Source organism: Trachypithecus francoisi, unplaced genomic scaffold (genome assembly GCF_009764315.1).
Source record: "Trachypithecus francoisi isolate TF-2019V2 unplaced genomic scaffold, Tfra_2.0 Lachesis_group16, whole genome shotgun sequence".
Taxonomy (NCBI): Eukaryota; Metazoa; Chordata; class Mammalia; order Primates; family Cercopithecidae; genus Trachypithecus; species Trachypithecus francoisi.
In genome coordinates this window covers 81354696-81367855 of record NW_022681461.1, presented here as the reverse complement: position 1 = coordinate 81367855, position 13160 = coordinate 81354696, and the positions used below count along the sequence as shown (strand labels likewise).

The 13160-nt window shown below is 45.8% G+C and overlaps 1 protein-coding gene across 3 annotated transcripts in view; it reads right to left on the bottom strand.

Annotated features, from left to right (window-relative positions):
- The window catches only part of ABCA1 (ATP binding cassette subfamily A member 1), a 149242-nt gene that overhangs the window by 37001 nt on the left and 99081 nt on the right, over nt 1-13160 (bottom strand). For all 3 annotated transcript variants that reach the window (XR_004443634.1, XM_033237920.1, XM_033237921.1), the window contains exons 14-23: nt 12786-12962; nt 10761-10983; nt 8787-9008; nt 7518-7722; nt 6305-6418; nt 4360-4531; nt 3229-3360; nt 1810-1952; nt 1471-1608; nt 542-762 (exon numbers count right to left, since the gene is read on the bottom strand). Coding sequence is in view for 2 of the 3 variants with exons in the window: in XM_033237920.1 (XP_033093811.1) it covers nt 542-762; nt 1471-1608; nt 1810-1952; nt 3229-3360; nt 4360-4531; nt 6305-6418; nt 7518-7722; nt 8787-9008; nt 10761-10983; nt 12786-12962 (1747 nt within the window). In the remaining variant the exon portion in view is untranslated. The remainder of the gene's footprint in view (nt 1-541; nt 763-1470; nt 1609-1809; nt 1953-3228; nt 3361-4359; nt 4532-6304; nt 6419-7517; nt 7723-8786; nt 9009-10760; nt 10984-12785; nt 12963-13160) is intronic.

Sequence of the window (13160 nt, the reverse complement as noted above, 5' to 3'; positions counted from 1 at the left end):
CCTTCTTCCCAGGGTTTCTCTGTACTTTAATTGAGATGTTAGAGGTAAAAAAAAAAAAAAAAAAAGGTTGTAAATGGTAACAATGCTATATAAAATTAACGATTATCATTATTTTATTTTATGCCCAGAGTCTCTCTGGCATGAAATCAGTGCCTAATAAATATTGGCTGTTTTATAGTTTAAAAGTTAAGGTCAATGAGATTGAAAAGTAATGAGCAGGAACACCAGGTCATTTGTAGCCAAGGCTCTTACCTCTTGACAAGTCTCTTTTCTTTGACATAATAATGTCCTCTAAGGACCTTCTCCATCACTCTCTGTGCCTCATAGGAAAAGGAAAACGGGATTCAACAGAACTAGTACAATGGGAACAGAGGGCTCCTTAGCTTTCCATGCCTGAGGTATGATATGATTTCCAAGGGGCAGAGCAGGGAGATGGTGGCTTCAACATGGCAAAAGGGGTGGAGGTGGGGAAACCATTCACAGCCAGCAAGTCCTGACTGCCCAGACCCAACACCAGCCCAGCACCAAGACTGCAGCTCACCTTTTTCAGGTATGACACAGTGCTACTACTGTTTCTGCAGGAACTGAGGGAGGATTCCACATCTTTCTTGACCAGGGTCAGGTAATAGCCTGTTCCCAGCTGGTTCTTCAGAAACAGGGAGGAGCCCACACAGCACAGCTTCCCATGGGAGATGATGGCAATCCTGTCCCCCAGGATGTCCGCTTCATCCATGTGGTGTGTGGAGAGAATAATGGTGCGGCCTGCCAGGTACAAACACAAGGATGTGGGATAGGTGAGGCCTCTCAGTTCTCATTTCATTTATCACAGTGGCAGGGACGAAAGAGAAATTAGCAGGGGTAAGCAGGGCAAAGAGACCTGGAAGCCACCTTTAACCCTGTATTGCTATGACCCCTAGAATGGCAAAGCTTTGGATATGTATATAGGTACCGCATCCTGACAGAGGTAAGAACAGCAGCATTTATTTGGGAACTTGCTGTATGCCAGGCATTGTGCTAGGTGGTTTGTGTGCATTCTTATTTAATTTAATCTATGACATAAGCACTACTATTATTATCGGCAAAGACAGTGAGGCAAGTTGTGACTTTTCCAATGTCTCAGGACCAGCCAGGGTTGGCTCAAAGCCTGCCGGTGCTCCTCACACTGTATCACATCAGATCTCTCACCAGACAGCCCAATCGTCTCCCTGCCCCTCTCCCATTCCATTCATTTATGCATCCACCCTTTTGACTAACCATAAATTTAGTGCACCATGTTGGGGACAAAAAGATGGATAAAAACACAGCATCTCCTCTCAGGAATCTCACTCTCAATGCCCTTTATCTCTTCCGTGATAACAGAAGAGAATCCCATGGCTTCACAGAAGAGTAGCCATGTGACACAACCATACTTCTTAAACGCCCCCCGCTCTCTCTCAGTCCATTTACTCAGAATAAATATACATCAGGCACCTTGTCGGTATTTCAGCAGCAGCTCCCATATTCCCCTGCGGGAGTAAGGGTCCACTCCAGCTGTGGGTTCATCCAGAATGACAACCTTGGATCCCCCGACAAAGGCCAACGCCACAGATAGCTTTCTCTGCATTCCACCTACAAAAAGAAAAGTGAGACAAACTCCAGACCAGCCCCAGACAGTGAGTGAAGGCAGAGGACCTGGGGACACAGCCAGGGACAAGTTTCTATTACCCACCTCACCCAGCCTGGGACCCTGGGGCAGTGCTGATTTTCCTTTGCGTGTGTGTAGCTGGAGGAGGAGGGGAGAGGGATAGGGAAGGTAGCTCTGGGCCGCACCTGACAGCTGGCTTGTTTTGCTTTTCAACTTGCTTGATGGCAAACCAACATCCAGGGCCATCTGCTCCATCTCTGCCTTCACGTGCTTCTTGGAGAGCCCTTTCAGGCGGGCATAGAACCAGATGTGTTCTTCGACAGTCAGCCTGGGGACAGGGAGGCAGGTCAGCTCTGGGCCCTACTGGATACCCCAGAATACAGATGAGAATGGGCATATTTTCCTCTCCCTCACTTTTTTTTTTTTTTTTTACTTTATCAAGTTCTGAAAAAGAATCTTCAAGATTCAAGGTAGAACAACAGTGAGCAAGCACATGAGCTGCTCAGGAAATCAAAGTGAAAGGTGACAGATCACTTCCAACCTGTTTCCAGCAGGCCTGGCCACCATGCACCAGGCAGTTCCAACTTTCAATTTCAGTGCCCCAAGATGTTGTCTTTAACAGGCTGTCCCCACAGCACGTCCACCAAGAAGTCAGCTCAGCACTCACCTGGAGCAGCCCTCCTGAACCTCAGGGGACCTCAGGCTCTGAAAGCAGGGAGGACCCTGCACGTGAGCCCCATGTGTTCACTTTAGATGAGGAGGGAGCATATAAGCCCCACCTGTTCACTTTAGATAAGAAGAAACATAAGGGAAAAGCCTTGCCCAAGATTGCAGAGCTCACGTCACTCTCTGGCTCCATCACTTGGGCTCCCTGGGGGCCTTATTGCTGATGGGACAACCTGAGTGGGAGCAAATGTCTTGAGCAGCAAATACAGGTCCATCATACCAGAGGCCTGAAGCACTACCAGGTCTGAGAAGTCTACTCCAGGCCTCAATAAGGAGTGTGGCGGGGGAGAGCATGGGCTAAAGGGCCCTCCAGCATGACAATAATGGAAAGCAACGTTTCCCAAGCCCCCATCCACTGGCTGGGGTGAAGTCACCTCTCCAGCTCAACCATTCACCTCCCACTTCTCCTAAAATCAAAGAACAACTAGGTCTCAAGGTGTTCAGGGAGGTGAGCCTGCCACATTCAAAGAAAGTAAAATGCGGCCAGACGCAGTGGTTCATGCCTGTGTTCCTGGCACTTTGGGAGGCCATGGTGGGCGGATCACAAGGTCGAGACATTGAGCCCATCCTGGCCAACATGGTGAAACCCAGTCTCCACTAAAAATACAAAAATTAGCTGGGCATGGTGGTGTGTGCCTAGAGTCCCAGCTACTCAGGAGGCTGAGGCAGGAGAATCGCTTGAACCTGGGAGGCCAAGGTTGCAGTGAACACCACTCTGCACTCCAGCCTGGCTACAGAGCAAGACTCTGTCTCAAAAAAAAGAGAGAGAGAGAAAACAAAAACATAACACAGTAAAATGCTTAAGTCCCACTCCTCCCACGATGGTGTGACACACACATCCAGAAAGGGCCTGTTCTTAACAGGCTGCTGGTACTCACATGTCAAACAGCACATTATGCTGGGGACAGACCCCCAGGTTCTGCCGGATGGTGCTCATCTCAGAGCGAATGTCTTTTCCCAGGATGTAGGCCGTGCCCGAGGTCGGGGGGAACAACCCAGTCAGGATTGACCTGAGGACAAAAATTTAGAAGTACAGGAGTCAGGGTTGACCTACCCTTAACTCTAGATGCTCCATTCAGGCTGCAGAGAGAACAGAAAAGCAACCCTCCCACCAGCCCCATTCCTTTCTAATGAACCCTACCAGACCCAAACAAAGCAAAGCAGTCCTTCTACTTTAGTAAATAACTACAAGTGGGCCTATGTGTTAGAAATGCCAATTTTAGTGTGAGCATTTTTTAAATGAAGTTTCCAATTTGCAATGAAGTATACTTTAAAAAAATATATTTTCTATGCCTAACATCGCACACATGGAAAATGGACAAACAAGAACATATTATTCAAAGATAAAAATAATTTTTATGTTAGGTAGTAGGATTTCTGACTACCTTTTAAAAATCTTCTGAAAAGCTCATAATATATTAATTTTATGTTTTAAAAAAAGATTAAAAGGAAACAGGAAAGAATGTCACCCCTCAAAGATATACCCTTTGGAATGGTTGAGGAATCACGCTGGAAGCCACTGAGGCTAACACTGGTGCTTTACAGTCCCTGATCCCTCCTGACACTACCTGCTGTAAGGTCCTTGAGGTCCCAGGGAAGGCAGTCAAGCCAGCTGCCCAGCTGCTTCTCAGATCTGCTTAGAGACAGAGTTCCTGGGAATTGCCAACTCCCTCCAACATATGTAATCTGTCTTTTCGTGGCTGCAGGTTCCAAGACCACTGCAGAATTCTGTGAACTACATGGGAAGGGTCATCTGAGGCCCCAGCCTGCTTTAGGCTGAAGAAATAACATCTGGAGGCCCCAGCCTGTTTTAGGCTGAAGAAATAACATCTAGAAAACTAGCACATGGAAAGACACTCGTGATTACATAACATTTTCACACTCAGCAACTCCTCATGTGCTCCTGCCCTTGTCCCAGGGACCAGCATGGTTTCCTAAGGTATAAATTTCTAACTCTACTGCAGAACCCTCCTGTGGCTGATTCTGTGGGAACTACACCCTCTTCTTACATGGTGGTCGTCTTCCCCGCTCCGTTGTGGCCCAGGAAGGAGGTGATCTGGCCCTCATAAAAATTCAGTGCCAGGCCATCGACAGCCACCTTCATCCCATCTCGGTAGACTTTTACCAGGTTCTGAATGGACACGCCCAGCTTCAGATGGGTGGGCTCCTCCTCCATGCAGACTGTGACAGGAGAGAAGACAGAAATGAACCCACAGAAAGCACTGAGGAGTGGAGGGTAAGGACGCATGGCGCTGCGCTCGTACTCTCAGCAATGCCTTCTCTCCATGTCCACCCTGGTTTCACAGGCAGGCAGGAGGCTACAAATGTTTATGTAAGGCCTATTTGGATACTGATGTTGGTGATGGGAATACAATGATACAGGAGCATTCAGAGTCTATTGGAAAAAGGACTTGATAATTAAAATACAGGATGCTGAAAAGTTGTTTCAAAAATACATCTAAAAATGCCATGGAACTGTGATACCTCCCTCCCAGGGAACACTACTCAGCAGTGAAGAGGAATGAACTGTTGACAATACAACTTGGATAGATCTCAAGGGAACTGTGCTAAGTGAAAAAAAAAAAGCCAGTATCAAAAGGATACCTACTGTATGGTTCCATTTACGTAACATTCTGGAAATAATAAAACTGTAAAAATGAGGAACGCATTAGTGGTTGAGAGGTGTCAGGAACTGAGAAAGAAGGGAGATGGCTGTGGCCATTAAGGGGTAGCATGAAGGAGCTTTGCGACAATGAGACATTTCTGCAGCTTGATTGAGCTAGTAATTACATGAATTCACACATGATAAAACTGCATAGAACTAAATACATACACACACACAAATGAGTGCACATAAAGCTAGTGAAATCTGAAGAAGGTTTGTGAATTGCACCAATGTCAATTTCATGGTTTTGATATTATTCTATAGTTACGCATGGTGCTACCATTGGGGGAACCCCCTCATGTAACTTTTATTACTTCTTGTGAGTCTATAATTGTTTTAAAAAAACAAGATTTTCTTTCACGTGCCATGGAAGTTCAGGGTAGAGAGTGACTGACTACCTGAGAACCAAGGAGGGATGCTCAGGGGTGGGGATCCTGAACTAGATCTTGGAGAGAAAGGAGGAATTGAGAAGACAGGCAAGTTAGAGAGAAGGTTCTCCTGCGAGAGCAAACAGTACATACGAAGGCATGGGGGTGTGGAAGAACATGACATATTCCAGCAACTGTGAGCATTTCTAGGTGACTGAAACATGAGCTAGGTGTAGAGAGGAGGTAGGAGAAGATGATTAGGAACAGCAGGCAAGCGTGCTACATTCAGGAGCATCATACTTTTACCAAGGCCAATCAGGGGATAGGCACAGAAGAGACTAGCAGAAAAGGGACCTATTAAACACTTAGGAAACCACTCTAAGCAGAAAGAACCCAGAAGGCAGAGCCTTTGATGAGCTGTGGATTTCTCTGCCTGCAGTCAGGAGCCAAGAGAGGATTAGGGATCTGGGTAATGAAGGGTGATTACGTTACGAAGCATAGGCTGAGCTCTGTGGTAGTCACTTGGTCTCAGGCCACACAGGCTCACACACAGGTCACCATGACAAGGTAGGCAACAAGGCTACGGTTCCACAATCATGCTTGTCTTTACCTCTTTCTTCTAGCTTGTTAGGAGAGCATGAAATGTGCGTTTGGGAGGGGGCAAGTAAAAGATACTTTTCTAGAAGCCAAGACAACAAAGAAAATGTCCCTCAGGGATCCAGACCATGAACTCCCAACGGGTCAACAGCATTGGACATAAATGGCATGGGAGGATTTGGAAAGGGACACTGCATGTGATTTCGCTGCCCCTAGAGTGGTTTCAGAGTCTTCTAGAAAGGCAGGAGACATCGCTTGCCCCCAACAGTTAGCAGAGGCAGCAGCACTAGGTTAAAGAAAGAGCAGGAGGTCAACAGCACTTACCTTCTGACATTCTCTTCTGGTTGGAACCAGGGTAGCTCTTCTCATCACTTTCCTCACCAAACCAGTAGGACTTGGTGCAAGGAAAATACCAGGGCCTGGGAATTCCATACTGGCCTGAAAGCAAAGCACAGGTATGAGCCAAGCTCGGTGCCATCCCAGTATTCTGAGGGTTTCCCAGCCAGGTCCATTTCCTCCTTGACACATCCTTTGGGGAAGGAACAGATTGGAATGGATGTGGGGAAAGGGGAAGCAAACATTTGCTGAAACTGCTATGTACACCGTACATTCTGCACCTCAGTAAGTCCTTCCAACAACCCACGGGGCAGGTGCCATCCCCATTTTAGAGATGAGGAAAGTGAGGGATAAGGAGCCTATCCAAGGTCCCTCGGCCAGTAAGTTCAGGACTCAGAATTTAAATCCAGAATCTTCATGCTGCAAAATTGCATATTCAATGAATGAAGTTCAGGCAGGAGTAATAAATATTTCATGTATACCTCCTTAGGGGAGGATCAGAAGGTGAACCAAAAAGGGTTAAATCTTGCTGTTTCAGAATTTGATCTCATATGAAAGTTTGTCCCAAGGCAGGTTCCTCTTGGACTTGGTCAAGAAGATGTATTAAGAAAGAAGTACTAAAGAAAAATTCAACATGAATTTTTACTGAATGCTAATTAAATCACGGGCAGGCCTTAGAGCTAGTATATTTAATTATTAACAACCTGTACTCAGGAAACAGAACATCTCCTAGTTGTACCCCCTCTGGGGACACAGAAATACAGAATTGGGTGAGCAGTGGGAGGATTCGCATGGGCTTACTGACCCAGTGTAACCGAAGTGGATTCTCCTCCAAACCAACACTTAACAGTTGTGTGGCCACAGCTGGTTACTTAACATCTTTGAGTCACAGTTCTCTTATTTGAAAATTGCTGGTTATTATAGTAACTACTTCAGAGTAGCCTTGTGAGAATTAAATGAAGCAATGTGTATAAAACATTTTGCATGCTACCTGGCACACAGTTTTCAAGAAACAAGTGCTATACAAGTAGTGACAATTGTACTTTCAGCATCAGCTGCCTGTCCTTGGACTATCTGTTTACTATAGATCTATAGCCCAAACCACTTCTCAGGGAGGCCCATGCACTGCAGAGATTCTAGCACAATGAAAGGAAAATAGCTAGAAGTCATATTTTCCTAATAGATGCCCAAAGCAGTGTACCTGGAAAGACAGCCTCGATGTACCAGGTCATCACCCCATAGAGGAAAGTGTCAAACAGCATCATGGAAACTGAAGTGGTGAGATTGAAGCCATCTTCCTCCATAGGACTTTCAAACAGGTTGTCCCACTGCACTCCAATGCCCTGCTCCTCAAAAAGGGCAAAGTACTCACAGCCAAACCCAAAAGCCACAGGAGACAGCAGGCTCTGTGAGAAACAGGCAAAGTCACCTATCCATTTTCTGGTCTCTCTCATTTTTCTATCTCTTCTAGCGTAAATTACACCTGGAGAAATTTGAATTTGCAAAATGGATCAGTCATAAGGTACAGAAGTAGTATTTACCTACGGAGTCCTCTTAGGGGAGTGGTGGGCTACCAAGTAACATATAAAATGATTCAACTTGTAACCACTCATTATACACAAACATTTCAGAAATGCATGTACAATGAAGTAGAAAACTTTTACAACTTTATGTTTCCAAAGATGCCCCAAGGCTTAGCAATCCTATTCCCCCGCACATGTGTGCATATCCATAGTCCTCTGAGGCCCCCTGCTCAGCCAAGGATGGCTCAGGATCAGAGGTGCCTGTCTGGGGCTGCTGATGCCCATGGAGCCCAGACTGAGGCATCAGGAGCATCTTATGAGTGATTCATAGCTTTCCTTGTAAGTGACCTGGGGACATCTGACTGCTTGCACTTGCAGGGCTCACACACTATCCAAGATTTCCCCCTGCTCTGTACAAGGGAAGGAAGGGTCCAAGTCAGGAATTTGTGGGAAGATGAGGCACCTGCTCCTCAGTTGTGTTTAGTTCATAAAATATTACTCAAGCAAAACAGCATACTAGACACAAGGAAGACAAGAGAGGCCATCTCTGACCTCAAGACTTTTCAGTTCTATCTGTGGCCTTGACTTTGTCATGAGTTTAACATGGCCAACAGAGCTGGGAGATAAAGGGCAGAGACGGTATCTGTTGCCTGAAGCCATTCCTCAATGCCATTTATCCCCAGCCCAGTTCAAGATGCAGTCTGGCTCTCGGAAAAAAATCCATTCAATTCAATTCAACCAAGATTCACTGAGAAGACTAAAGGTAAACAATTTAATAAAACACAACCCTTGCCCTTAACCCTTAAAGAGCTTAGAATCTAGAGCAAAGGTTCATGTCCCATTGGAAAGAGACTATCAATTCTGTTCTCAACTTGCTGCTTTTATTCAGGGACTCCAAAGGAAGGTCAAATGCCTACAGCCACTGCAGAAAGACCAGAGGTACTCACAGCGAAGATCTTGAGTGTGAAACCCACATAGTCCTGCCACGCCACACACAGAACGTAGGGCAGGTACAGCGTGAAGTAGATGATGCCCCCACAGGCTGCCGCCAGGTTGGCTCTGGAGAAGAGTGTGCTAATCAGGAAGCACTGCAGGATGGTCACCACAGCAAACACGGACAGGAAGACAAACACCACGCTGGGGTCACTGTAGGGCAGCAGGTTTCCTAACTGGGAAGGAAGAGACACATCAAATGCGCTGCCTCAACAATCCCGAGCACTCACTTGTATGATCTACAGAAAAAAGACAGGGTTTATTCCTAGTCATGTTAGAGACAATAGAGGTGTAATGCTGTTCATCTTTCTGATGAGGAAACTGATCATAACCATCATAAAGAAGGTAAGTGATTTACCCAAGACTACACAGAAAAATAATGGCAGAGTTATGAATACAACAGAGTCCAGGGCTTTCTGCGCATCTCAGTGGGCGAGTTTGCTCTTTGTTTCTTCAATAGGTAATTTTAACTGGTTTCTTCTTATATAAGGACTAAGACTAGTGGCACCACAGAAGAACTGTGGGAGATAATGTCCCACGTAACTTTTCTCTCTAAAAGTCAAGGGAAATGGCCCGGCAACTTGACTTTCCCCCTTGATCACTGTGGATTCTGCATTCCCACAATCATCCAAACTCTTGTGGATATTTTGAGCTTATCTCTGGCTGATGGGTAGACATCTGCAGGACCCACCAGCATGCAGCTGTCTCAGAGCAGCTCTTATGCACCAATCATGGGACCACCACCCCTGCCACTGACCTTGCCCTTGCAGTTAGATAACGGAGCAGGGAGGAGGGGTTGCTTTCAACAAGAACTATATCCTACTGTGGAACCTCAATAAAGTCCTTGACCTTCCTGAGCCTCATTTCCTTATCTGTTAAAAGGGTTAGTGAGGATAGAATAAGACAGCCCATGTGATGTGTTTAAACAGTCCTTGGCAATCAGTAGGAACTATTTGTAACAGATGGTAGCTAGTATTAAATTAGTTAGTTCTTATTTCTTTGTACTCCCTTTGCTTTAAAAACATTTATTTTTACCTGATGCATCTTTATATGAAATGCTTGCAGAGAAAGAAAATTTGGATATAAATATATTAATGTATGGTGCAGACACAAAACTGCACTGCCCAGAGTCCCCATTCAGGGAAGGCATGTTGCCCAGCTGTCCGTAGACGGCCTCAGGCATCAGCATCTCTGGGTTTATCACAGCAGCAGAGAGCCATGTAGGCCCTGGGGCATGACCTTCCCAGGGCAGCCCACATCCAACAATTGGTTGAGAGGGCTGGGGTAGGTGGTGTCAGGGGGGAGGCACTGGGGGAGCACAAAGGGCTGGATGTTTCAGCTCGATGAAGAACAACTCCAACAAGCTGTATATTCTCTAGACTGCCCCAAGGGGTTAGCCCTGTATCACAGTTCAACTCCTCCCTCTGCCCAATCCTGCATCTTCCATCTTCCATATCCCTTCCACAGGTATTGAGCCCTCGTAAATACCCATACATCAAACTCTATTTCAGCCTCTGCTTCCAGACAGTCTAACCTGCAACAATATATATCCTGCTGATTACTGTTCTTAGAAACTTGGGAAGAATCGCCACCCAATATATCTAAGAAAATAAATAGCTCTCAGATGCTGCCATGAATCACTACCAACTAGACAGCATGGCACAATTGAGCATGTGGTTATCTGGAAAGCATGAACCCTGTACTCTCATCCTGCTTAGCTGCTACCCAGCTGGGTTGACCCTGGGCAAGTCACTGCCCCTCCCTGGGCTTCACTTTCCGCAACTATAAATTGACGAAGTTGCAGCAAATGATAGGTATGACCCCTTCTCTACATGAGGCTTCAGGTTTTTTTCTTCTTCTCCTCCCTTACCCTGTGTTGAGCTATTTTGGAGTTCCCTGGCAGGGAACACAGGGTGAGGCTGCCTTACCTTCAGGATGACCACCAGCAAGCCAGCGCTCACAAGAAGAGGAATGAGGCTACTAATGAACCAGCTAAACCAGAGGATGCTGTTGTCCAGGCCCATGATCCGCATGGTCTCTTTCAGCCGTGCCTCCTTCTCATACACAATGCCCTTGATGATCACAGCCACTGAGTAAATCCAGGCCAGTGTCATGAAGAGGGGCATTGACCGGCTCATCACCCGCAGAAAGCTGGAGGCCCCAAGGAAGGACAAGGGGAGAAAGAAAGACACACATGAGCCAGGGTGATGGGCCAAGGCCCCTGAGCCTGCATGCTAGAGGGAGCACCACATCTGGGCCACAGAAGGAAAGGCGCTCTGGACTCTGAAATGTACATATGACCCAATGCTTCATAAGCAATGCAATGTAGAGAGAAAAACAAAGCTAACAAAATGTTGCCAAACCAAATCTCTTTGGGGGCTTGCTTCAGTAACTAGGTAACTGTGAGCCAAACTTAAACTAAAGGTAGATTATTTTAAAGTACTAAAAACCAAACCAAAATACCAACTCATTCTCTCACAAAAGTTCAACATCTCCAAAGTCATCTCACTACTGACGTGCTTATCGTAACTCTACTCACAGCACAGACATACACTTCAGGCAGCTCTTGTCAGTAATGTTGCAGATTCCAAGCTAGAGTAGAAAATGCAGATGTGCAAAGTAAAAGGGACACAGATTCTGGACCCTGAACTTGAGGCTCAGGTTAAAGCTTTATCATGCAGGCACAAACTCACTACATGACAACAGCCACCAGCTCTGAATGCCTATAAACTCCTGTGCCGTGTCTTAAGACATCCTTTCTAGAGTAAACCTTGGCTTAGGGGTCTTTGTAAAAGTCTTCCTTTGAAAAATTCCAGCTAATTGTTTAGAAGGTAAAAAACAGGATAATTTCTGGTGACCTGGAAAAGCTATAGATAGCCATACAAGGAAACAGACTGTTCAATGCAAAACAGACAGCCAATAAAAGGAGAACCCTGCTCCTCCTGCATCCTGATCCTTACATACACACACACACACACACACACACATGCACACACATACACACATCCCATCACCACCACCATCGCCAACAATAACAGGGAATAACAGAATTTCCAGAATCTGGAAGGGACATTACATATTTCAGATGTCTGCAATAACTACACCTCTGCCCGTTCTCTTAGAAGAAATCATTACATCCAAAGGCATAGTTCCCACAATGAGAACTTGGCAGCTTAGTGACTCAGCACTAAAAGATTTTCTAAAAAGTCTAAGAGGAAGAAGCTTTGTTCAGTTTTATTTGGGTTGTTTTGAAATGTGGTTTACCACCTAGGGAGAAGTGCACACATTTACATAAAGTGTGCTTTTTTAAGTTTAGATTCTGTTTCTGCATCTGGAGGTATGTGTGAGTATGTGCTTGCATGTGTTTGTCATGACACTTTTTAAGCTTGCAGATTGAGCAAATTTTGACCAAAAGGGTAGAGTGTAAAAAATTAAAGTGGCGGGCTCGGTGTGGTGGCTCATGCCTATAATCCCAGCACTTTGGGAGGCTAAGGAGGGTGGATTGCCTGAGCTCAGGAGTTTGAGACCAGCCTGGGCAACAGAGTGAAACCTCGTCTCTATTAAAATACAAAAAATTAGCCAGACGTGGCGGCATGCACCTATAGTCCCAGCTACTGTGGAGGCTGAGGCAGGAGAATAGCTTGAACCTGGGAGGCGGAGGTTGCAGTGAGCCGAGATCAAGCCACTGCACTCCAGCCTGGGCGAGAGAGCAAGACTCCATCTCAAAAAAAATAAAAATAAAAAATAAAATTGGCAACCATGGAAGAGAAGCAAAGAGGTTTACTAGTGTGTGCACATATATGTATGTCTGTCATGTGGCTGCAACTGTTGACAACTTACATCAGGCATCTTATTTCCAGATCATTCACACGTGCATGCACATGCTCACACACATACACCCCCATCTGGCACAGTATAAACTGGTTAAATACAGTGGCTTGCAGGTAACTTACATGTCATCAACATAACAGGGATAGGGCATCTGTTGCATATAGACACCAGTTTTCTTCTCGGTTCCTGTCAGCACCCTGATGATTGCCTGTTCCACCACATCCTGCAAGTAGGCGAAGCCACCCCAGACGTACCGCATGTCCTCAAAGGGGTCAGCTCGAGGACCAGGGTCCCAGTACCTAAAACCAAACTACAGGTAATCAACCATTCCTTTGGAACCATACAATAAAAAAACCAATCACACAAAACCCTGCTAGCCTTAGCAAGCCCCTATTTCTATTTTTGTATCTTTTTTTGTTTTTTTTTGAGATGGAGTTTCACTCTTATTGCCCAGGCTGGAGTGCAATGACATGATCTCGGCTCACTGGAACCTCCAC